Source organism: Zingiber officinale, chromosome 6B, assembly GCF_018446385.1.
Source record: "Zingiber officinale cultivar Zhangliang chromosome 6B, Zo_v1.1, whole genome shotgun sequence".
NCBI lineage: Eukaryota > Viridiplantae > Streptophyta > Magnoliopsida > Zingiberales > Zingiberaceae > Zingiber > Zingiber officinale.
This window is the reverse complement of record NC_055996.1, coordinates 136,078,364-136,099,900: the sequence shown is the minus strand read 5'-3', so window position 1 is coordinate 136,099,900 and position 21,537 is coordinate 136,078,364. Positions and strand designations below refer to the sequence as shown.

Here is a 21,537-nt window from a genome sequence, read left to right as displayed (position 1 = left end):
CTTTCCCAAGTCCCTGTTTACTCCAGGGGAAGGAGGGGGAGAGAAGCTGAAGGGAGAGAAAAAAGCCGTTAACCGAGAGAGAAAAGTATCGAAGACAAACAAGAAAAGAGGTTTTTATTCATTTAATTAACAAAATATTATTTTATAGCTCATATTAAAATTACTTAAACCCATGCAGGAACAATAGATTTCTTGCCAAAATAGGCTTTGTGCATCCAGACGAGGCTTAAGCCTTCCATGTTCATCCTTCTTTTGCTGGAATAAATGCCCAAATTCACCAAGGATTTAATTGGAGATCCTGCAAATGGCAAGCAGGGCATCTCCCAAATCCCCAATCCATGGATATCCCTTGCTCGATTCTGCTTTCTCATAGAAGCATTATCTTCCATATTGAGGCACTAAATCTGCAACGAGTTTTGGAAGGAAGCGTCGATCTCAATTCGTAAAGCTTTCATGTCATGCTCATCCTTATAAGAAGGCTGACTGCCTTCCCAGGAAGAGTACTTGGGAATTGAGACGATGGCAGTGGAGATGGCGAACCAGAGCGGCGACGCAGCTAATTCGATCTTCTCCGGTGTTAAGCTTCCGGTCACTCTCAGTGTGCGCAGTGTTCAAAACTTCAAATAGTGTTTTTTCGATCAGATAATTGTTTTTTTGAATGATAATTGCTGGTTTTGGTGGTGCAGTGGCAGGATGTGGTGTACAAAGTGAAGGTGAAGCGTGGGGAGAAGGTGATCCTGAAGGGCGTCTCCGGGTGCGTTCAGCCTGGGGAGCTGCTGGCAATGCTTGGCCCCTCCGGCAGCGGGAAGACGACGCTGCTGACGCTCCTCGGCGGGCGGGTGGCGCCCACCAGCCGCCTCACCGGAAGCATCACCTACAACGGCAGGCCCTTCTCCAGCCCGCTCAAGCGCACCCTCGGCTTCGTCACCCAGGATGATGTCCTCTATGCCCACCTCACGGTGATGGAGACCCTCTACTACACCGCCCTCCTCCGCCTCCCCAGCACGCTCTCCCGCAAGGAGAAGGCCGCGCAGGCCGAGGCCGTCCTCGACCAGCTCGGCCTCACCGTGTGCCGCAACAACATGATCGGCAGCGTCCTCGTGCGCGGCATCTCCGGCGGCGAGCGCAAGCGCGTCAGCATCGGGCAGGAGATGCTCATCAACCCCAGCTTGCTCCTGCTCGACGAGCCGACCTCTGGCCTCGACTCCACGATTGCCGCCAGGATCGTCTCCCTCCTGTGGAAACTCACGCAGACGGGCGGCCGCACCGTCGCCATGACCATCCACCAGCCCTCCAGCCGCCTCTTCTACATGTTCCACAAGGTCTTGCTCCTGTCCGACGGCAATCCCGTCTACTTCGGCAAAGGCTCCGACGCTTTGGACTACTTCAACAGAATCGACTACACGCCGGAGATCGCCATGAATCCTTCAGACTTCCTGCTCGACCTTGCTAACGGTAAGATCTTCATCTCTGATCGCCCCCAAAAAACTCACTCACACTCAATAGCATATATATCAAATTACCAGGTGTATCTGCAAACGAAGAGACATTGGAAGAGAAAGCAGCAACTAAACAAGTGCTGGTGGAAGCTTACAGAGTACACCTGCATCCTCTGGTGAGCGAGGAACTCACGACCCTGAGCAAGCAATTCAAGGAGCAGGGCAGTGAGCTGTCGACGAAGAAGATGAAGCAGGAATGGAGCACCAGTTGGTGGGAACAGTTCGAAATTCTATTGCGCAGGAGCTTGAAGGAAAGAAGGCACGAGGCTTTCTCCCCGAGGCATCTGATTCAGATCTTCGTGGTGGCCATTATCGTCGGAATACTGTGGTTCAAATCCTCCGATAAAGTTACAGATCAGGTACATCTAACTTTATATATAATTAATCGCGTTTACTTTCATTGATCAGCAAGCCATGCAAAGCACTGAGACTTCGATCATTAGGTTGGGCTTCTTTACTTCGTCAATTCATTCTGGGGGATGTACCCTGCCTTCGAGGGCATCTACACCTTCCCCATGGAGCGCACCATTCTAACCAAGGAGCGGTCTTCCGGCATGTACCGCCTCTCCTCCTACTTCATGGCTCTAACGGCCGGCGACCTTCCGATGGAGCTCATCCTCCCCACCTGCTTCGTGTTGATCATCTACTGGATGTGCGGCCTCAAGTCCGAAGCCGGCAACTTCTTCATTCTACTCTCGTCCATCCTCGTCACCGTCCTTGTGGCGCAGGGCGTCGGCCTTGCCATCGGCGCCGTCCTCATGGACCTCAAGAAAGCCAGCACGCTCTGCTCCATCTTCATGCTCATCTTCATGCTCGCCGGAGGATTCTTCGTCCAGAACATGCCCTCTTTCATCTCGTGGGTCAAGTACATCTCCTTCAACTTCTACAGTTTCAGGCTGCAGCTGCTGTCCCAGTACAGCCCGCACGAGACCTATGACTGCGGCCAGGAGACGCGGTGCCTGGTCGACGACATCCCGTCGGTGAAGGTGGTCGGGCTCCGCGACGCGTGGCTGGCCGTCATCGTCATGTTCGCCTTGCTCGTATTCTACAGGCTGGTTGCGTATGTGGCGCTCATGCGGATTGGCCCCGGAAAGAAATGAACTGCGTGACGATATTTTATTCCGATCATTTTAGTATAAATAATCTATCACACCTGTTGTGTAGGATTAAACATTCCCATGCTCTTGCTAAACTTCGATAATCACATAATATAATTTCCATTTTAAAGCTTAATCGTGGACTATTGAATCATATTAAGACATCTTCAATGTAAGATCTATGAGAGATTTGTAAAATTAAAAAAATTGAATAAAAAGTCCTAAATTATTATAGAGATGTGGTTTAAGATTTATAATTTAAGAATAGTAATAAAAATATAAATATGTTCTTTTATCTCAAATTTGATATAATATATATATATATATATATATATAAAGTCTAATTCATGTTATAAATTTGATAGTAAAAAAATTTATTTAGAATTTTAATTATTGAAGATATTTAAATGAAATTTTATACTATTGATATGGTATATTAAAATTTAGAACGATTAAAACCATCAGCACGTTGTTTGAACTCGTCCCGTATCCCGCTTCGCTCTTCGATAAGCCCACGTAATCTAACCCTTTTCAAAATGGGTGGGACCGCCTTAAAGTGACAGCTCAGTACGCTTCATCTTTTCCAACAGAACTCGTCACGTATCCGATTACTGACGTGTGCGCTCGATTAACATTCGGTGCGTTATCATCTTATACAAAGGTCCCTTTTGACGAGTGGAAACTCAATATAAAGTGGGGCCGACATTACAAGACAGGTAATGGAATGAGGAATCATGTTTGCTGCCTCGATTGAACCAGGTGATGTAGAAGTCGTTCGGAGTTCAGTCTCTCGTCTCTTGGCCGACAGTCGGACCGCGTGTCAGTAGGAAGATGGAATTCGAAGACGCCCTTCGTCAACAACGCTCACACGAGATCCGGACAAGTTAGGGAAATAAAAGTAAAGAAGGGGGAAGGAAATGAGGAAGCAGCGGTGTGCTTGCTTTGCCCACCGACCTCTTCTTCTTCTTCCTCCTCCTCCTCCTCCTCCTCTCTTCCGCAGTTCTACTTTCTGTAGGTTGAGCTCGATACTCGTCGCGCTGCGTCTCGAGGCTTCAGATCGAGCTGGCCGAGACATCTGGAGAAAGGGATGTCGTTGAATCGCGGCTACAAGTTGCGTATCCTTCTTTTCTTCTTACTTCGAATTCTAAAAAACTTTGGATTGCACGCATCTTCTTCGTCACGCGCGAATTCTCTTTGCCATATAAATGTTCACAGACTGGAATTTGTGGTTTGAAGTTAGGATTTCTCACTTGTATGTTCCGAAATTGAGCTCGATTCTCGTCGCGCTGCGTCTCGAGGCTTCAGATCGAGCTGGCCGAAAGATCTGGAGAAAGGGATGGCGTTAAATCGCGGCTACAAGCTGCGTATCCTTCTTTTCTTCTTACTTCGAATTCGAAAATATTTGGATTGCACGCATCTTCTTCGTCACGCGCGAATTATTTTTGCCATAAAAATGGTCGCAGACTGGAATTTGTGGTTTGAAGTTAGGATTTCTCACTTGTATGTTCCGAAATTGATTGTTTGAGACCCGATCCTAAATTTTTTTTGCTTTATGGAAGTTGCGATAGTATTTGACTTTTTTTTCGAAGTTCATCTGCCTCATTTGCAAGCATCCGTTCGAAGAACTAAGCTGAAAAAAAACAACTTTGCGTGCTCACTCACTGTTTCTTAAGGGAAAAAGGATGATTCAAAAGCATATTGAACCATAATTTTGCTTCTTTTGGATTTTCCTTGACCTTTGGTAACTAGAGGAATTTGTAGCCCATGCTTCTGATGTGAAGTGCGTGTCGATTGGGAAGAAATCGAACAGAAATTTTATTACGGGTGGTGAAGATCGCAAAGTTAATCTATGGGCAATTGGTCGACCAAATCCTGTATTGGTAAGTACCATCCTTCTCTTTTTCTTCCTATGTGTTCATAATTATATTACTTCCTGTAATACATTTCCTAGTCCAAGCTCCAAAATAATGGATATTCAATTAAGTCTCTTTCACAAGATGGTTCTTTTTTATTATATGTCTGAGTGTCTGACTGATAAGGGTGATTTCACATGAAAATGGCCCTCTTACCACTCAAAAGCCTCTGTGTTCACTAGCATGAATCCAAATAAATAACTTATCTCTAAGCAACCTCTTTAAATGTTCAAGGAGCCAGGACTTGAGTTTCATTGGCCATACTGGTTCAGTTGGATTGATTACAAGTTATTTCTTTAAAACTAAGCTAGGTCAACCAATATGGTTCACCTTGGTTTTCATGTAATTCGACAAACTCTTGACTTTTCTGGATCTTGGCCTTCAATCTGACTGGATTGGAAAACTAGCCAAACTGATTGAGCCAGCCAATCTGGGTTTGCTTGCATACAATGTTAGTTTAAAATAAGGTCTTCAAACTGTTATCACTCCTTTTCACTGCATGCTAAGTAAAATGAAAAACTGGACATGCAAGCAACTATTGTTTTACCTTCATTTTGTCTAACAGTTCATTCTAATATGAACAATTTTTTACTTAGAAACCTCTTTGATTATCTGCAGAGTTTATCAGGTCATATGAGTTCTGTAGAGTCAGTGGCGTTTGATTCAGCAGAGGTCTTGGTTCTTGGAGGATCATCAAATGGCATAATTAAACTTTGGGATCTGGAAGAGGCAAAGAGTAAGTGATGTTAACCCAGTTTATCTGCCACAATCTTGAGTCTACTTCCATTGAAAATTGACTTTACTAACAGGAAAAATGGAAAAAGAACTTGGGTCAGTCCCAAGTACAATGCTACTAAATCCAACTGAAGATAATTTCCCTTTTATTTTCTAGCAAACATTATTCTGATCTCCAGAAATTCATTTAAAATTATCTTGTTCTGATTGACAAAAATTAAATGTAATATATGATATAATACAAATCATGAATTGTGTGATTCTAATGTAAAAATCAAGTGATGCGATCAATGGTTATCAATGCAAATCCCAGTTGTTTGCTGCATGTAAGCACTGGTTGACTTCAAATACATCAGTCATTGTTTTGCAGATTGTATTTAAACCTTTCTGATTTGTCTCTTGGTGTCAAAGTGTAGTTGTTCGGACACTTACTGGGCACAGATCAAATTGCACCTCTGTTGAATTCCATCCATTTGGCGAATTCTTTGCTTCTGGTTCTTTGGACACTGATCTTAGGATATGGGATATTAGAAAGAAGGGATGCATTCATACCTACAAGGGCCACACTGGGGGAATTTCAAAAATTAGATTTACACCAGATGGACGGTGGGTTGTCACAGGAGGAGCAGATAACATGGTGAAGGTAATTGTGGATATTGGCACTGCATGGAAGACTTTTGGTTCTTTCTTTAAGCCCTGAGCAGCTAAAACGGTTTTTGTTTCTAACAGCTGTGGGATTTAACAGCAGGAAAGCTTCTGCATGATTTTAAGTTCCATATTGGGCCAATTAGGTGTATTGATTTCCATCCTCATGAGTTTCTACTTGCAACAGGTGTGTTCTTCATTTTTGTTTGTAGTTTGTTCCTTAATTTCCATAGTTTGAATTATGGCTAGGTTTTGACCTTAACCAACAAATATTATTATAGACTAATTCTATTTGAAGCAAACTTCTGGATTTTATAGGCCTTAAACTTCCTATACCTATTTTCAACTTCAAACTATTCTTTTGATTATTCTGAGCTTTGGCATACGAGTTACTGCAATAGATGTTTACACATAAATCTGAAAATGGGTGGAAACCTTTACATTTTATCATAAGAACTGGGTCTTAGCATTTTAAAACTAAAGGTAAATTGTCTGAACAAGAACGTTTTCCAGCAAAGGAAATATGTGAGCACACATTGCAACATGTTTTTTTCGAGTTTGTCTTCTGTTAAGTTTCTGTGTTTATGTGGTGTGAGGTTCTCATTCTGTATAATATACTTCTAATGAATTTAATGCAAAATGACTTCCAGGATCTGCTGATCAAACTGTGAAATTCTGGGATCTAGAGACTTTTGAATTAATAGGCTCTGCAGGGCCTGAGGTATATAAATTGCCAAGTGTTTCCTATCTAAACTTAAGGCACAATTCCCATTTGACTTGCAATTTTTAATTTTAAGGTCTGTCTTGACTTTTGGTGAATTGCATTTTAAAGCAGAATTTGTATTTTTCAGCTTTAGTGATGATCTCAAAATTCCATAACTGGATAGATTTTGCCACTTATAGGAGATACTGGAGGGAAAATTCTTTTCAGTATGCTTCCATGAGCTGCTGAACTGCCCTATCCATGTGCAGTTCACATCTGTAGAACTGCAAAAGAGCTGCAGAACCACCCCTGCCTTCCATTCTTATTCTGGACAATTTAAGTAAAGACTGAAACTTCATTGCAGCTCTGTTAGTCATGAGGCAGTTTTCGCTATGTTTTGTCATTGAATTCACTTTCCTACTCCAAGTTCCTTAACCAGCATGGATGATTAGAAGCAGACCGTGCAAAGAATTTACATGGTTGAGTCTGGTGGTTGAACCAAAGTTCTTCTAGATGCTTGGATTGTCTTTTTTGTCATCTAACAGCAAACTAGACTGAAGAAAAAGCAACTAAAAATGTACCTTAAATGTTTGATCTCATTTTTGTTTTGACATCCCAGACTCATAAAATGCATATGCAATTTCTAGGAAAAGTTTGACGGGTGGTATTACCTAGATGTAGATGAAATTATAGGAAGGTAAAACAATGATGTACTCAGTGTACTCAATCAGCTAGTAGGGAGCTACTGCGTATATGCCTATTGAGTGCAATTTCTTCTTTTAGCAAGTTTCCTGGCAACAAATTACCTTTACACAGAGGCTTGAGCTGCACATTAAAAAATTGTGAATATTTCCTTTCAATGCTTCTTCACTTAAAACCAGCTCATAACTCTTAAGTGTCTCTAAACTACAGCATGTGAGTGTCAATGTACTTTTGTCATACACAAATACTCCTAAAATACTTCATATGGGGAAAATATTTTTGAGAGTTATTCCAGGAATCCAAAAGAGGGTTATGCCTAGTGTTGGGTTCATTCTGATATCAATTACATAACTACTTAGATGCCAAATGCTTAATCTCAAGTTAATCATAGTTCACTCATCTAAGCCAATAAAGTCTCTCATTACACCACAACCTCCCGTGTGAAAATAAATTCAGGTGTTATTTGGTAGGTCTTGTTCTCACATTAGAGAGGATAGTATTTATGTAGTATACTATCCTTGTTCTCCTTCCTTTGTTTTTAAATGGGTTGGAGCACATTCATCTCCTCACTTTTCTTTGTAGGAAAAAAAAATGAAAAAGAAAACATGAGAAGTTAACATTTTGGAAGTTTCTCAAGAACTAAAGTAATTCATCCTTTTTTTACATAACACCTTTTTTTTCCTGTGAGGATCATAAAAAGGAAGAAAGTGTAGTGGGAGAGATAACACTTTTGCTCATCTGCACTCTTCTTTTATGTTTTGAATAGAAAAAAAAGACAGATGAAACTGTTGGAAATAAAGTATTAAAGTTTTGGAAAAGGGGCGCATGTCACATTGCTGATTGTGTTAGACTGCTTTATATAATTTATACACATACTGGTACTTTAAAAATATACCAATACCAGAAACCTACCTTAAATATTCCAGTTACTAAGTACTAGTTTCAGTTATGGATATTTGTTTCTTTTTTTCATTTCTCAGGCTACTGGGGTATGCTCAATGATCTTTCATCCTGATGGAAAAACCCTCTTCTGTGGGTTGGATGCGACTTTAAAGGTAGCTCTTTTGTTGAAATTAGTGCTTTATATAAAACAGTAAATCTGCCACTGCTCATCTGATGTAAAATGCAATTACTAGGTTTTCTCTTGGGAGCCAATAAGATGCCATGATGCTGTTGATATGGGGTGGACGACTTTGGCTGATCTCAGTGTTTATGAAGGAAAACTTTTGGGATGCTCTCACCATGAAAATCGCATTGGACTTTGGCTAGCTGATATATCAGTAACTATTATATTATGATACAATGCCCAGATAAACACTAGATTAGTTTGATAAAGCAATCCATTCTCAAAAAAATTTGATAAAGTACTTATCTTTTTTGTTTCAGCTCATTGCTCCATATGCTCTTGGAGTGGTTCCCAAAGTAAATGTGGCTGTTGAGCCTACTTATATTCATGGAGAAATTCATTCCATGAAATCAACTGATATCAGTATGATACCTAATATAATACCTACTTCTGAGTGTCTGGAAACTGGAGTTAAAACTAAGGAGTCCCAAGGAGGAGCATTCTTAACTTGTAAGCAAATAGATTCATTATTAACGTATGATCTCAATCTTCCTTGCTGGAAGAGCAAGTATCAGGTTATATTATTTATACTTTCTTGATGATTTAAAACAGCTGATGACTTTGTGCCTAGTATCATGCCTGAATCTAATTCAGAGTATGAATCCAATAGCCCATCAGTGATCTTGCACAGAGTTGGGAATAAAACCTCCTCTGGTGGCAATACTGAACCACAAAAGATTGATTCTAGGATGCCTACAGAAGCATCCATCAGCATTGCTGCCACACCCACATCTGTGAAAGTTATACGAGGTTCTCTTACTTCCACAAATAGAAGCTCACAAAGTTTGCCTCCCAAGCGTTCTGGTTTGAATTCTAGTACTTCAAAAGCAATTAGTTTGTCAAATACAAAGCGACGCCCATTGCTGCAAGCATCTTTAGGAACACAATCTCCAATGGCCATGCCTGTTGTTGTACCTAGAGACAACCAAGATCTGGACAGTTTCAGAGTAGTGAACACCACCTCTGAGACAATTTCCCATGGTTTAAGATTGAACAGACCTACTCATAAGCATAAGCCATCATTTGCTGCCAGCGTTAGCAAAGGCCAACTGGTAGAGAAAGCATCTGTGAGTATGGGTGAGAGAAGTGATCTAGATGTTAATTCAAGCTTGTCCTTTGGTGTTCCTGGGAGCCAAGTTGCTTCAGAATCTGATAAAAGAGAACCTGACAAAACCAGAGATATTGCTGAAGATTTTGAAAGAGTAATATCACTAGGGCAGCATTTACAATCTCAGATTGACAATGGTATGTTTATTTCTCCTGGTTAATAAGGAGAGCAATACTTTTCCCTGCTGATTCTTTCTGTTGCTTCTTTCTTTCAGGTGATGAGTTGTCATGCTCTAGCAGTGACGCAACGTCAGTGAAATATGTGAGAGGAGGTAATATTACTAAAACCATTACATGTCTCAAGCTATAGTCGATTAAGTTTGTTTGCAAACATTGGTGTTTTGTTCATTTTTGTAGTTGCTGTGCAACTTGGAAAGACACGGACTCTAGTGGAATGCTGGGAGAGAAGAGAAAAATCTAGCAGTGGGAATGTCGCAATAGTGAGTATTTAGTCCACTTTCTATATCTGACAGCCTGTAACTCAAATTGGGATGCCATTCATATGTTGTTTCTATATAGTTTTCCTGATGGATTTAGAATATCAACAGACTAATTATATTGTTACCAGATCTATTAATCTTTATCCATATCAAGTGTTTCCATTTATCCTCCTCGCCACCCAATACAAGCAATTGGCCGCACACTTGAAAACTACAATTTGGTGATCACAAGCAATCAGATTGGATAACATAATAGAAATAAATCCATATTTCCAAAAATTTCTTGGTTGGTTGGATAAATTATTCGTTAGTGATCTAGGGTAGGGATACAAATACAGTTTCTCTTTGCAATATTAAAAGCATGCGTCTAAGAATTTCTTGGTTGATTGGTTTGAGACTTCCCATTGTGTATCATTAGGGCAACATTTTTTATGATCTGAGGACTAAGTTCCTCTTACCTTCATTGCAAGCTCAAACTTAATTGAATTGATTTCCCCTTTAAGTTGCTTTATATTTTCACACAACTTCTTGTGCGACGATATTGCTTTCACCAAATCTAGTTTCATATTCAATGACTTATTTTTCATGTAAAACGAGGAGGAGGAATTATTCTGTTTATTCTTGCATTTTGTCTTTTAAATTATGTTTTGTAAATCAAACAGAGAACAAATTTGGATCCAAAATGTCTACTTTTGGTAATCTGAGTTACTTTCTGTGGTTTATCTTTATATATTGCCTTTTATTTTTTATTTCTCAATTTTTCTTTAACTGATCTAGATTTGTCCCATTTGGCCAAGTCCTAGTGAATCACAAATTGATTCTGATCATCTAAGTGTCCTGTTGTTTTGGTTGCAACCGAAACATTGTCAAGCCATGCACTTGTCTTTAATTTAGACAGTCTCATGTGCTATCTGGAGACATTTTGTTTTTGGAAAAATGATATCTGGAGACTTTATTATGTTCCCACTAAGTACATGCCAATTTTACATTTCACCAGATGATGGCCTGAGTGCTAAGAAAAATATTTATGGTTTTCTTAAATTAGTTTTCCAGTTCAAGATGGATGTAATGTTCAGATATAAACCTGTATTTATAGGGTTTTTAAAGTATTGGCATGTTACACCTTATTGAGGTGCTGCAGTTAGAAAAGTATAGCTATTATTGATCATCTCAAAATATTCATGTGTTTATGTTGAAATGCTTCTCGATTATTAGTCATCTTAAGCCATGCTGCTACATGAACAGAAAGGAGCTTTGATACAGGATGAACAGAGAGGATTGGGTCAGAGTTCTGAAAGGGACTTCTCCGTGGTAGAAGTTGATATCAGTCCTGAGACATTAATTCACAACCATGATGCATTTGTAAATTCTTTGAAATCTCGCCTAACAAAGTTGCAGGTACTTTCTCTTCTTCTTGAGATTATAATTGCTGTTAAGACCTTTGCCAGATACCATCCATACTATGGAAGCTCATTTCATTATCCAAAAGGTTACAGCTTATCTCCTGTGAAAAGTATTAGTGAACAGGATGTGAACAAAAAATTTAACTTTAAAGTAGCATTATTTATTTGAAAAATTACTGTGTTCAATATGCGATGCCATTAACTTAGGATTCTTATCCTAACCAGTTTATTGGACAATTTCAGAGTAAATGCCACCATATTTTGTTGATTGGTAAAACTCATTGCGTCTTGTACCCCTTTACTGGTCCTCAATAAGAATGCACAAAAGCATGCTTTTACTGAGTAACAGAAGTTGGACATTGTATGTTCATTATTGTGTTAAAAAAGGACTTGGTTTCCTAATAGCTTAATCTAATAGGAAAGGGGTCGACATTATAATAAACACGGCCAACTGTAAGATATATTCATAGAAAGCTGAATGTACTTTGGAAGGAACAGACTGCTTTGGCATTTCATTTATTTGGAAAAATTATTCAATGAATTACAAGGCTACTAGTAAATTGTTTCACTGTAGAGTAACAAGCTTTATATAGCTTTGAACTAGACTACCGTTGGTTAGGGTAAGTCATAATTACTAATTGGTTATGCAGGAAATTGCAGTATGAAACAAACTTTAGTTCCTCACCTCTAGCAATACATTCAAACTTTTGTGTTCTGAGCTCAGTATTTTTTCTTTATTCCGCCAATAAGTTTGATTAGTGTTGAGCCTTTTCTGGATTAAATGCACACTTCAAAAGTAATAAATTACATCTTTTGTAAGACCTAAGAGAACTCTTGTAGAGAAATGCTGTCCTCTATATCAATAGTCTATGGGAGTTCAATCCCTGAATGCATGCTTGTGAAACCTTATTTATTTTCCTTGTGTTTGCCTCTAACAGCAACGTCCTTGTTGTGATGTGATTGTGTCTTCAATAAGATATTTTATTGACAATTATTGAAATTTTAAGTAGTTTTACTTTTTAGTTCCAATCACTGTTTTCCTAATAGCAACATTAACAACTCAATTTTCAGATGGTAAGACATTTTTGGGAACAAAATGGCATTAAAGGTGCGATAGGTGCAGTGACCAAGTTGCCTGACTATTCTGTAAGTTTTGATTTTTAAGCCAGGAACTGACTTGACTGTATATCTAGGGAGAAAAGGGGATTTTTTTTCCCCTCCTTTTCATTCATGTCTTTTTGGATTAATAATTTGTTAAATTGAATGCAGGTTCAGGTTGATGTGATCAACATTCTCAAAGAGAAAACTGAGCTTTTTACCCTTGATCTGTTTTCACTCTTGTTGCCTCTTTTTGTTGGTTTACTTAGCAGCAAAGTTGAAAGGTACAAAACTCACTTATCAACATGAATCCCTATTATCAGAGAAGTAGAAAAGTAGGATCTGTTAAGGAATGATTAATGTTAAATATCTTTCAGGCAGATTATTGTTACCCTGAGTCTGCTGTTAGAACTTGTTAAGACATTCAAACCTGTTATCACTTCGACAATAACTGCATCTTCATCTGTGGGGATTGATATTCAGGCAGAACAGAGGTAACCTTACTTGAATTTATTGGTTGTGCTCTTATGCTGTGTTTGATTCACAGAATAAAGTAGAAAGGAATGAAATAGTCACTCTTTGTAAATAAATAGACAAGGGATAGGACAGGAATAAATATTTCTTAGTTTTATTCATGGAATAGAATGGATATTGAATAATTATTCTTATGTTTGATTTATAAGACTTTGATAGGGAATAAACAAGGATTGGCTTTTACCATGATAAAATTAATATTTTTCAAATTCATCTATTCACATGAGATGCTTGTTCTTGTTTGACTCATCTACTCAATAGGCCCAACCAACATATGCTCGTTTGGTCTGGTCGTCCACCCTGGACTATGCAATCAGCTTGCCCAACTGGCCTCATCAGTGTACTTTACCCACCCAGTCTGACCAGCTTTGACTGACTTGTTTGACTGTCTTGGCACTCGATTGGCCCATCTGGTTCACTTAGTTTGCTTTATTGGCAGTTTGTCTTGCTCCGCTTGGCCTACTCAAGCCGATGAGCTCAATTTGTTCATTCAATCTGATGATCAGTTTGCTTTTCTTGTTTGTAATAATTGGGATCGAATAGAGTATGAAATATTTATAGCCCAGTTGGTCCGTCTGCCCTAACTGAACTGTCTTTTCTCATTAAAGAATAAGTAAGCTTTGAAGATTTGAACAAATAACAAGTTATTCCTTATTCTAGGAAAGTAGGAAAAAGCTATTCCTTATTGACAGGGAATCATAATTTCATAGAACCAGTATTCTGAGTTCATTTTTACAATCAAATATAGAAATACTTATTCTACAAAAATTCATAGTGAACAAAATAGTTATTGCACATTGTTTAGTTGCTTAGTTGAAGATAGTTGATTCTTATCTTAAATTAATCGAGTGCTTTTATATTTGATTTGTGGCAGGCGGGAGCGATGCACCTACTGTTTCAACTATTTGGAAAAGATAAAGCAACTTCTTCCTCCATTAATTAGGTATGTAGCTCCTTCAATTGTAGTTGAAAAAAGTTGGATATGAAAGCTTCAGTTACAACAAATTGCTTCAGATTTTGGTTTTCTCCAGTTTAAATGACTTTATTGTAGATCCTTTTTCCTACCTTTCTGGCTAGCTAATAATAGGGGCGACTTGTTGCTGTAACTCTTGAACATGATAGACATGAGAGAATACATTCGAGCTCAAATCAGTTAAATTTGTGAACTCTGTTGGATTCGCGCAACGCCGAATTTATTCCATCATTCTATATCGGCATTCCTTCTCACATAAGTACTTTCCCTACTTTGTGCAGGAGAGGAGGGGTACTAGCAAAGCATGCTGGAGAACTCAACTTAGTTTTACACAACTCATGATCAAATTAACACCTGATGCCCTTAATTCCTTGTTCATAGTCTAATGATCAAGATTTTTTGCTAGGCAACATCGCCTCATGCTGGATGCTTCGAGTCGAGCATGGCCGACTCTAGTCATTTCCGCACGATATATCGTACGTCGATATGGTAATGTCTTGTTATTTGTTCTTGCCTATTTTCCCCAGAGTGGCATGACATGCTGGTTCTACTCTCTACAAGATATTATGCCTCAGCAAACCTTTGTAAAGATAGGTGATATTGTATTTTACAATGAATAAGGAGAATTATATTGTGTTTTTTTTCCACCTACATGAGAGATATAAAGACCATCAAGATCATATTTTTACTATAATCATGAAGTGCATTGAGTAGCTTCCATTGAGTAGTGCAGTGGCAAAACACTTCAGGAACAAGAGGATTAGGATTTCCTGAGGATTAGGATTTGAAACAAGTATGAGGACTAGGATTTGAATCTCATTAGGGATGAATATTTTGAAGGGGAGTCATGGCGTAACGATAAAATTGTTACTTTGTGACTAAAGGATCACGGGTTCGAATCCTAAAAACAGTCTCTTACAAAAAAAAAGTTGGGTAAGACTGTGTATAATGGATCCTTTTTTGAGATTCTGCATAGTGGGAATTTTGTGCACCAGATTATCTTTTCGGGATGAATATTTTAGAGGTCGGTCTCTGAGTGTGTATATTTCAGATTTTTGTTGACCCTGCTAGGGTTGTCATGGAGATGGGCATTTCAGATTTTTGTTGGTCCTGCTAGGGATGTCTTGGAGATGGAGGACCCTGGAGTCGTCTCTGCCTTTGCTCCCTCTGTGGTCTCTTGTTGCATCAACTGTGTAATATGAGCTACGACATGGTACTTGACATCACTCCATAGAGGTTGTGATCATTGTAATCTCTCGAGCCATGTCTTCGAGAAAAAAAAAAAAAAACTCTTTCCACACTTTAACTATTTGACAATTGGCTATAAGTTGATTCCATAATTTTCATTTCTCATAATTTGAGAACTAAGGGGCATTTGCATAATCACTTTTTGCTATCATATGATCATGGTAATCAAGAACAGGAGTGGAATTTATATCTCCTCGAACTAAACAATTATACTATCTGATTCAACCGAGATTCGATAATCACCTATTCACCCAACTGAATCGAATTGTTGATGACATTTATCTCAATGTAAATCAAACATAAAATTATAATCACTTCTAATCAAGTATGTTGATATCTTAAGCCAAACTTTATTTTTTAAAAAATAAATATAAGAAAGATAAATTAAAACGTCAATTTATAATCAGCAGTGAAATAACTAGTGGGTTGAAAAAAAAAATTTAGGGTATACATCTGCCGAAATTTGATTTCTCTCTGATAAAGTTGTAATCATAAATCACGTACAACACGCTACAATGAAACAAAGATGATGATTAAATTTGACGATGCAAAGTACACAAACAACACATTTTAGAAAAAGAAGAAAGGAAAAATATGGTATTCCTGCCGGTCAAAAGGTGAAGCTTACTACCTCACTTTATCCAAAGTTACTAGTGAGTGTTGATTCGGCTGCATGGCATGTTAGGGTTATGATTACTAATATAAAAGAAGAAGAAAATGTTATTTTACTATCAAAATTCAAGTGAATAATATCTCTTTGTTAACAATATATGCTTGTGATATTTAAATCACTCATGATCATCCGTCAGTATTTATTTATATTTTTAAAATTATTCTAATAGTCGATAAATTTTTTTCATAAAATCAGATCAATCATTTTCATGAGTAATTGATTAAGGAAAAAATTAGATACCTAAATTATTAAAAAAAATAAAATAATAAAGTAAATTAAGTGGTTATTATGAACCAACACAAGACAAATTTAAAGATCATGTCTATATCTTAAAAGAAACAAAAATAACATGGAAATTGAAAATTATCACATCAATGTTCAATTAAGTCAAAAATAATGCAAATAGTTTAGGTAAAATGATTATTATTTTTTAAAGTTTAGGGAGCATTTTCCTTTTAATAATCACATTAATTTATATATATAACCAAAAAATCACCCTTAACCCAATACGATCATACAAGACAGGTGACAAAAGATCACTCATGCGCCTCCTCTTTCCACACACGTCTCACAAAATTGATGAGGGAGATAAATTACGATGATCAAATATAAAGAAATTTTATTCCCGAGAAAATTATTCCTCAGGAATTCAACCTCTATTTTTATGTGATAACAATTCAGTTATCTGTGAGACTAGATTATCCAATACATTAGAGAAAAAATTATAACGTTCATCTCAATCAAATATAAGAAGGTCATTCTGTTTTATCTTTTAATATAAGAAGGTTAAATATCTAACAAAATATTTTATATCCATTAAAAATTGATCAAATATTATCCAATACATGCATCAGGTAAATATCATCATTAACAAAACAAAAAAATAAATAAATTAATTTATATCACAAAATTCACACTTAATTTTATTTTAATCTTTGCAGTGACAGTAGTGGCGATGCACTAATGGGAATCCAAGGGTCAATTTGGTCATTCCGCCAACTGTTAGTTGCAGCTTGCGTCGATTTCAAATTGTAATATCGAAAATGCCATCGAGGGAGAAGGCGTTCAATCCTTCTAGGCGATGGCTTGCTCGTAATTTTAATGCACAATGAGGGCTCTAGGTTTTCTTGGCCGTTTCCTTTTGTCTGTATTTAAATAGCCATCGAAGGCGTGCTCGTCCGGAAATTTGAATCTTCGGCGGATCAAAAGCCCTAAAATTGGTCAATCGATCCCAGCGTGGCGGAAACTGAAGATTAGGGTTATGATTCATGGATTTCAGGTCGCAATGATCGCTTTTCTCTTTTGGTCGCCGAAGATTGCGGGAGAAGCCGAAGCTTAAAGTGCAAGATTTTTCAGCTTTTCGGGTGGGTTTCTGGTTCAGTCGCCCACCTCCTTCCCTGCTGAATCTGATCAGAATGGCGAGCTCCGGGGAAGACGAACGCTTTTGACTACGGATTCGGAGCAGATCGCACGGAGGTTTGTTTGTTTTTTTTTTTTGATGTTGTCGACTCGCTCCATGGGCGGCGATGGGTTCGATCGGAGCACTCTGGAGGAGATGCTGGACGCCATCCGGCAGGGGGATGAGCAGCCTAAGGATCTGCCGCCGGCTCTACCCGCTCGGCCAACCTCGAGGGGTCGCCTGCCCACTTCAAGGAGATTTGTGTCCGCGAGGCCTAATCACGAAGCCAGTGATCGAGGAATGAATGATAAGGATGTGGCGGTGCCCAAAAGTGGAATTTTTGGCAGCAAGAAGTGCTTGGGGATTCCAGAACTGCTGCGCTATGAGGAAACAGTGCAGGCTGCCAATATCACAGTGTTTGTGCCTTGCAAGAAGTTGGATTGCGGAGGCAGCGACAAGCGTACCGTAAGCGAGGTAAGCATTTCTGGTCATGCTTTGTATCTGATTGCATTGCCACAATTTTCTGAATAATTTCATCTTGAACGATGTGAACTAAGAGCAATGTATCATAGTAAAAGGCTCCCACTATGGTGAGGGTGCCCAGGTAATCTCCCAAGCCCTCGCGATCCGATTCTTAGTTACGGTGCACGACAATATATTTTCCTCTAGTAGAATGATAAATCTGAGATGTTGGGTTGTTGGGCTGCTCATTATGAGCACTTCCACATTTACGGTGGGAAACTTTCATAGGATTGGACCGATCATTCTCAAGAGTAGTCAGCCCGAAGGGTTGGATACATGATGCTAGTTAAAAAAATATAGCATAGTAAAAAGTAAAAAAAACCCGGGCTTGGTGCAACGATAAAGGCTTAACGGGGATCTTCATAGTCTCGTGGTTCAATACTCTATTGGGACATGTGCTGACGTTGAATTTAGTGAAAAACTTAGTTCAAGATTTACCTTCAAGGATTGGTGGGTAAGGGCAATCGGCTCTAGGATTAGTTAGATGGTAAGAATTGAAAACCTGGGTTATCAAAAAAATATATATATATATAGCATAGTAAAAGTCATTTGGGCATGGTGCGATGGTAAGAGATAAGATGGGCTCCCATGCAACGAGGATTTGAATATCTCGTATGACATATTATATACCTGCGGTGTTCGAACCACTCATAATGCTAGGTCGTCCGTTATGACCCATTTGTGCTTTCCGAATTTATCCTAGTGGCCGATACGAAATTTTTGTGGAGTCGGACTGATTACTTGAGGAGTTCGAAGAGCTGGATACCTGGATTATAAAAAAAAATAAACAAAAAATGTAGCATAGTAGATAATGTTTAGAAGCCATGTGTTCAGATTTAAAATTTTCCCCCCGTCTTATGTAACTAACCCTATCGAGTTTCAGCTATGCTCTGTTCATTTGGGCTCCTCCAATTAAGTCCTCCTCTAATGATACTAAACAATGACTTCCTTCGAATGAAGAAGTGTTTGCTTTCCATTGGATAGGTGTTTTCTCCCCTACACAGTCGACCTTCGTTGAGCATATAATCGTATCATCTTAACCTACGGAGTGTAGGTTAACGAGAAGTAGCTACCGACATGCCTTGTGGTCGAGTTGGCCAGAGACTGTTTCTATTTGGTTCTTTGCACAGTTAAGGTTAATGAGGATGATGCAAAATAGGCATCTAGTTGAAGGTGATGAGAATTCTCAGTAGCCAAAAATACTTAGCAAGAGAATCAATCTTGGTCAAGTCCTTTAGAAAAATAATCTGAAGAATGTTTATCTATATGCACCCATATCATACCTTTAGAAAAAGGCAACCCATGCAGCATTCAGCCATAAATTGTAGAACTAAGATGCCATCATATAGATAACTCTTAACTAGTTTGCATCTCATATCCTTCCATCTCCTGTCCTTCACAGTGTACTGGTTTGGAAGATGATGCTAGAAATCAAACTATGCAAGCAATTCTTTGGGTGCAGAAGAATTTTCGAGGTCTCCAAGCTCGTTCGCATTTTAAACAGCTGAAGGCAGCAGCAACTAATTTACAATCATGTACTGTGTTTTTTTCCAAGATAAACGCTCTTGAGGCATTTGTAGTTTGAAGATGATACCATTGATACTATCGGAAAATTTTGATTAACAGTTGTTCGAGGTGAAAGCGAAAGGCAAAAGTTTGCAGTGTTGATAAGGAGGTGCTGTTCAGCTATTGTGATCCAAAAGCATGCACGACGGCGATCTGCTAGGGCTGTCTTTAACGGCCAACTCAGGGATGTTGTGCTATTGCAGTCCGGTACCATGCCCACACCATCTCCCCTCTTTGGTATCCTTTTCAGTTTATTTGGTGTGTTATAATTTGTCGTTCCTCGGCAGCCATTCGTGGTTGGCTAGCAAGGCAAGGAGTCATCGTCTCGACTGCTGCTTCAAAGAGAAGGCAAACGTCGAACCTCATTGAAGGAAACACAAGGAGAGAATCAACAAGTGACCATGCTGAAGTTATTAAGGTACAATCTTATTGTGTAATCCTGATCACTATCTAGGTGATTCCATGTCTCTTTCCAGCTTTTAACCAAATTGGTTGGCAGGACACAAACAATGAGGAGAGTCAGATTTACCATGCTTTGGCTGAACTCCGATGTCAGCTGCTGAAAACTGAAGCAGCACTGCAGCAGAAAGAAGAAGAAAATGCTATGTTGAAACAGAGGCTTCAGGAGTATGATATAAGGTGGTCAAACTATGAATCGAAAATGAAATCGATGGAGACGACATGGCAGGGACAATTGAATTCTTTGCAGGTCAAATATTTTACTATCAGTTTTCAGTGTACCAGAGAGATTATAGACTGAAGATTCTGAATGCATACTTTGATACACTCTTCTATGTGTGCATGATTTTGTTTGCTTCCAATATTTTGGTTAATGGTCTTGTGCAACAACAAATCCTCTTAGACATAAGATTTTTCTTCTGTACAAGACATTAGTGCTCCATAATTCTTACTGCAGGACCATACATTCTTTATCTCTACTTCGACAGAATGTTATATAGCTAACTGATTTCATTAGAACTATAACTTTTATATCAATGTCAACCTAGTGAGATTGTTAAACATATTGACTTATTTATCGTACTTATGCAGATGAACTTTGCAGCCGCAAGAAAATCCCATGCTTTGGAGGAGATACCAAAGCAAAACAGAAGGCAGGAGACACCTAAACCTAACCATTATTGTAACTTTGAAACCTCTTCTTCTTCTGAGGTTCAACCTCTCAAAGACATGCTATCAAAACTCCAAAAGAATTCTAATTCAGTGCCAATGAGAAACCGTGATGCTGCCCCAAGTTCGGTCGTTCAACTTACGGAGGAGTTTGATCGGCAACAAAAGATATTCGACAATGATGCTGTTTTAGTCAACGGATCAAAATCAGAGCAATGTGCAGCCAATATAAACCATTTACAAGAGCTTCGAGAACTCAAAGCTCGTTTTGCTTCGTGGAAAAAAGATTACAAGGTGCGATTGAGGGAGGCAAAGATGGAATTACTAAAGCTCGGCAGTCCTGAAGAGAAAGCAGGCACACGGAAACATTGGTGGTGCACTGCTAGAATAAAATGACCCAGTCAACTGAATCCATTTTTGTTCTTCTGGTATTACAATTTCAGTGATACCATCACATTGTTCATCCGATTACAACATCCAACTCATTGAGTGATTGTTTGCGGCGTCAGAAACGCAAAGAAGCAAGCCTTGTATGATTCATATTGCTTGTAGGTTCCACACATTATTGTCAAGATTCAGGCAGAGAATTGCCCCTTCTATGAATCATTGAAATTTACATATAGAGAAGATAGAGAAGTGTGTGCATGAATTTTGTATTTTTTATATTTAGTTTGTACTTTGTTTCCCCCTTAATTGGGGAATACTGGTAATCTTATGCATTGCCATGGAGAAACAATTTTGATTCCTTCTAAAATTAAGTAAACCATCCTAGAAATATACCATGTAAATGGTTATTAAAATTAGTTTATCTTGACAAGTAGATTAATCCATGCCACCCATTTACTTATTTATTAAGCCACTTCTTGTCACTTTCAAAATTTGTTTCTCTTAGATCTCAATCATATTTTGGATCAGTCAAGTCCTTCCTAAATTTTTACATTCCTATAGAATATAGCTAGTGTTCATCAGTTTTATTTTTTCAATAATCCTCCCTCTACAGCAGCAGAAGATTGATCAGAAACATAT

At 38.6% G+C, this 21,537-nt stretch overlaps 3 protein-coding genes across 8 annotated transcripts; all 3 read left to right on the top strand.

Annotated features, from left to right (window-relative positions):
• The first annotated feature begins 519 nt into the window (after positions 1–519).
• On the top strand, positions 520–2,601 carry LOC121991611 (ABC transporter G family member 9-like). The gene is made up of 4 exons (XM_042545596.1): positions 520–600; positions 666–1,455; positions 1,527–1,858; positions 1,943–2,601. Exons 1-4 carry the CDS (start codon positions 520–522, stop codon positions 2,597–2,599), a joined length of 1,860 nt encoding a protein of 619 aa, XP_042401530.1. The 3' UTR covers positions 2,600–2,601.
• An 879-nt stretch (positions 2,602–3,480) lies between these two features.
• Positions 3,481–14,626, top strand: LOC121989752 (katanin p80 WD40 repeat-containing subunit B1 homolog KTN80.2-like). Of its 6 annotated transcripts, none has more exons than XM_042543972.1 (19): positions 3,481–3,706; positions 3,833–3,960; positions 4,346–4,476; positions 5,128–5,245; positions 5,661–5,887; positions 5,974–6,076; positions 6,540–6,610; positions 8,275–8,349; positions 8,431–8,574; positions 8,681–8,870; positions 8,973–9,665; positions 9,743–9,799; positions 9,885–9,967; positions 11,213–11,365; positions 12,442–12,516; positions 12,640–12,752; positions 12,846–12,962; positions 13,877–13,945; positions 14,054–14,626. In XM_042543972.1, the coding sequence occupies exons 2-19, from the start codon at positions 3,933–3,935 to the stop codon at positions 14,106–14,108; spliced, it is 2,502 nt and encodes an 833-aa protein (XP_042399906.1). In that variant the 5' UTR covers positions 3,481–3,706; positions 3,833–3,932; the 3' UTR covers positions 14,109–14,626. The 6 variants fall into 6 exon arrangements, 5 of the variants coding, with proteins under 5 accessions (XP_042399906.1, XP_042399905.1, XP_042399902.1 ...); XM_042543971.1 differs by having other exon boundaries at positions 3,483–3,706; positions 3,837–3,960; positions 14,257–14,626; XM_042543968.1 differs by having other exon boundaries at positions 3,483–3,706; positions 14,257–14,626.
• A 2,446-nt stretch (positions 14,627–17,072) lies between these two features.
• LOC121989749 (myosin-1-like) lies at positions 17,073–21,258 on the top strand. Its single transcript, XM_042543966.1, has 6 exons — positions 17,073–17,769; positions 19,220–19,352; positions 19,444–19,590; positions 19,671–19,801; positions 19,883–20,092; positions 20,434–21,258. Exons 1-6 carry the CDS (start codon positions 17,395–17,397, stop codon positions 20,905–20,907), a joined length of 1,470 nt encoding a protein of 489 aa, XP_042399900.1. The 5' UTR covers positions 17,073–17,394; the 3' UTR covers positions 20,908–21,258.
• Positions 21,259–21,537: the final 279 nt, after the last annotated feature.

Bases quoted from the DNA above. Each gene is read 5' to 3' on its own strand.
- LOC121991611 (XM_042545596.1), top strand. From the start codon at position 520: ATGGCAGTGGAGATGGCGAACCAGAGCGGCGACGCAGCTAATTCGATC. The intron at 601-665 runs GTGCGCAGTGTT...TTTGAATGATAA, and splicing joins AGCTTCCGGTCACTCTCAGT to TTGCTGGTTTTGGTGGTGCA. The intron at 1,859-1,942 runs GTACATCTAACT...TTCGATCATTAG, and splicing joins CCGATAAAGTTACAGATCAG to GTTGGGCTTCTTTACTTCGT.
- LOC121989752 (XM_042543971.1), top strand. From the start codon at position 3,933: ATGGCGTTAAATCGCGGCTACAAGCTGC. The intron at 3,961-4,345 runs GTATCCTTCTTT...TTTGGTAACTAG, and splicing joins AAATCGCGGCTACAAGCTGC to AGGAATTTGTAGCCCATGCT. The intron at 6,611-8,274 runs GTATATAAATTG...TTCATTTCTCAG, and splicing joins TAGGCTCTGCAGGGCCTGAG to GCTACTGGGGTATGCTCAAT.
- LOC121989749 (XM_042543966.1), top strand. From the start codon at position 17,395: ATGTTGTCGACTCGCTCCATGGGCGGCGATGGGTTCGATCGGAGCACT. The intron at 19,353-19,443 runs GTACTGTGTTTT...TTTGATTAACAG, and splicing joins AGCAACTAATTTACAATCAT to TTGTTCGAGGTGAAAGCGAA. The intron at 19,591-19,670 runs GTACCATGCCCA...GTTCCTCGGCAG, and splicing joins TGTTGTGCTATTGCAGTCCG to CCATTCGTGGTTGGCTAGCA.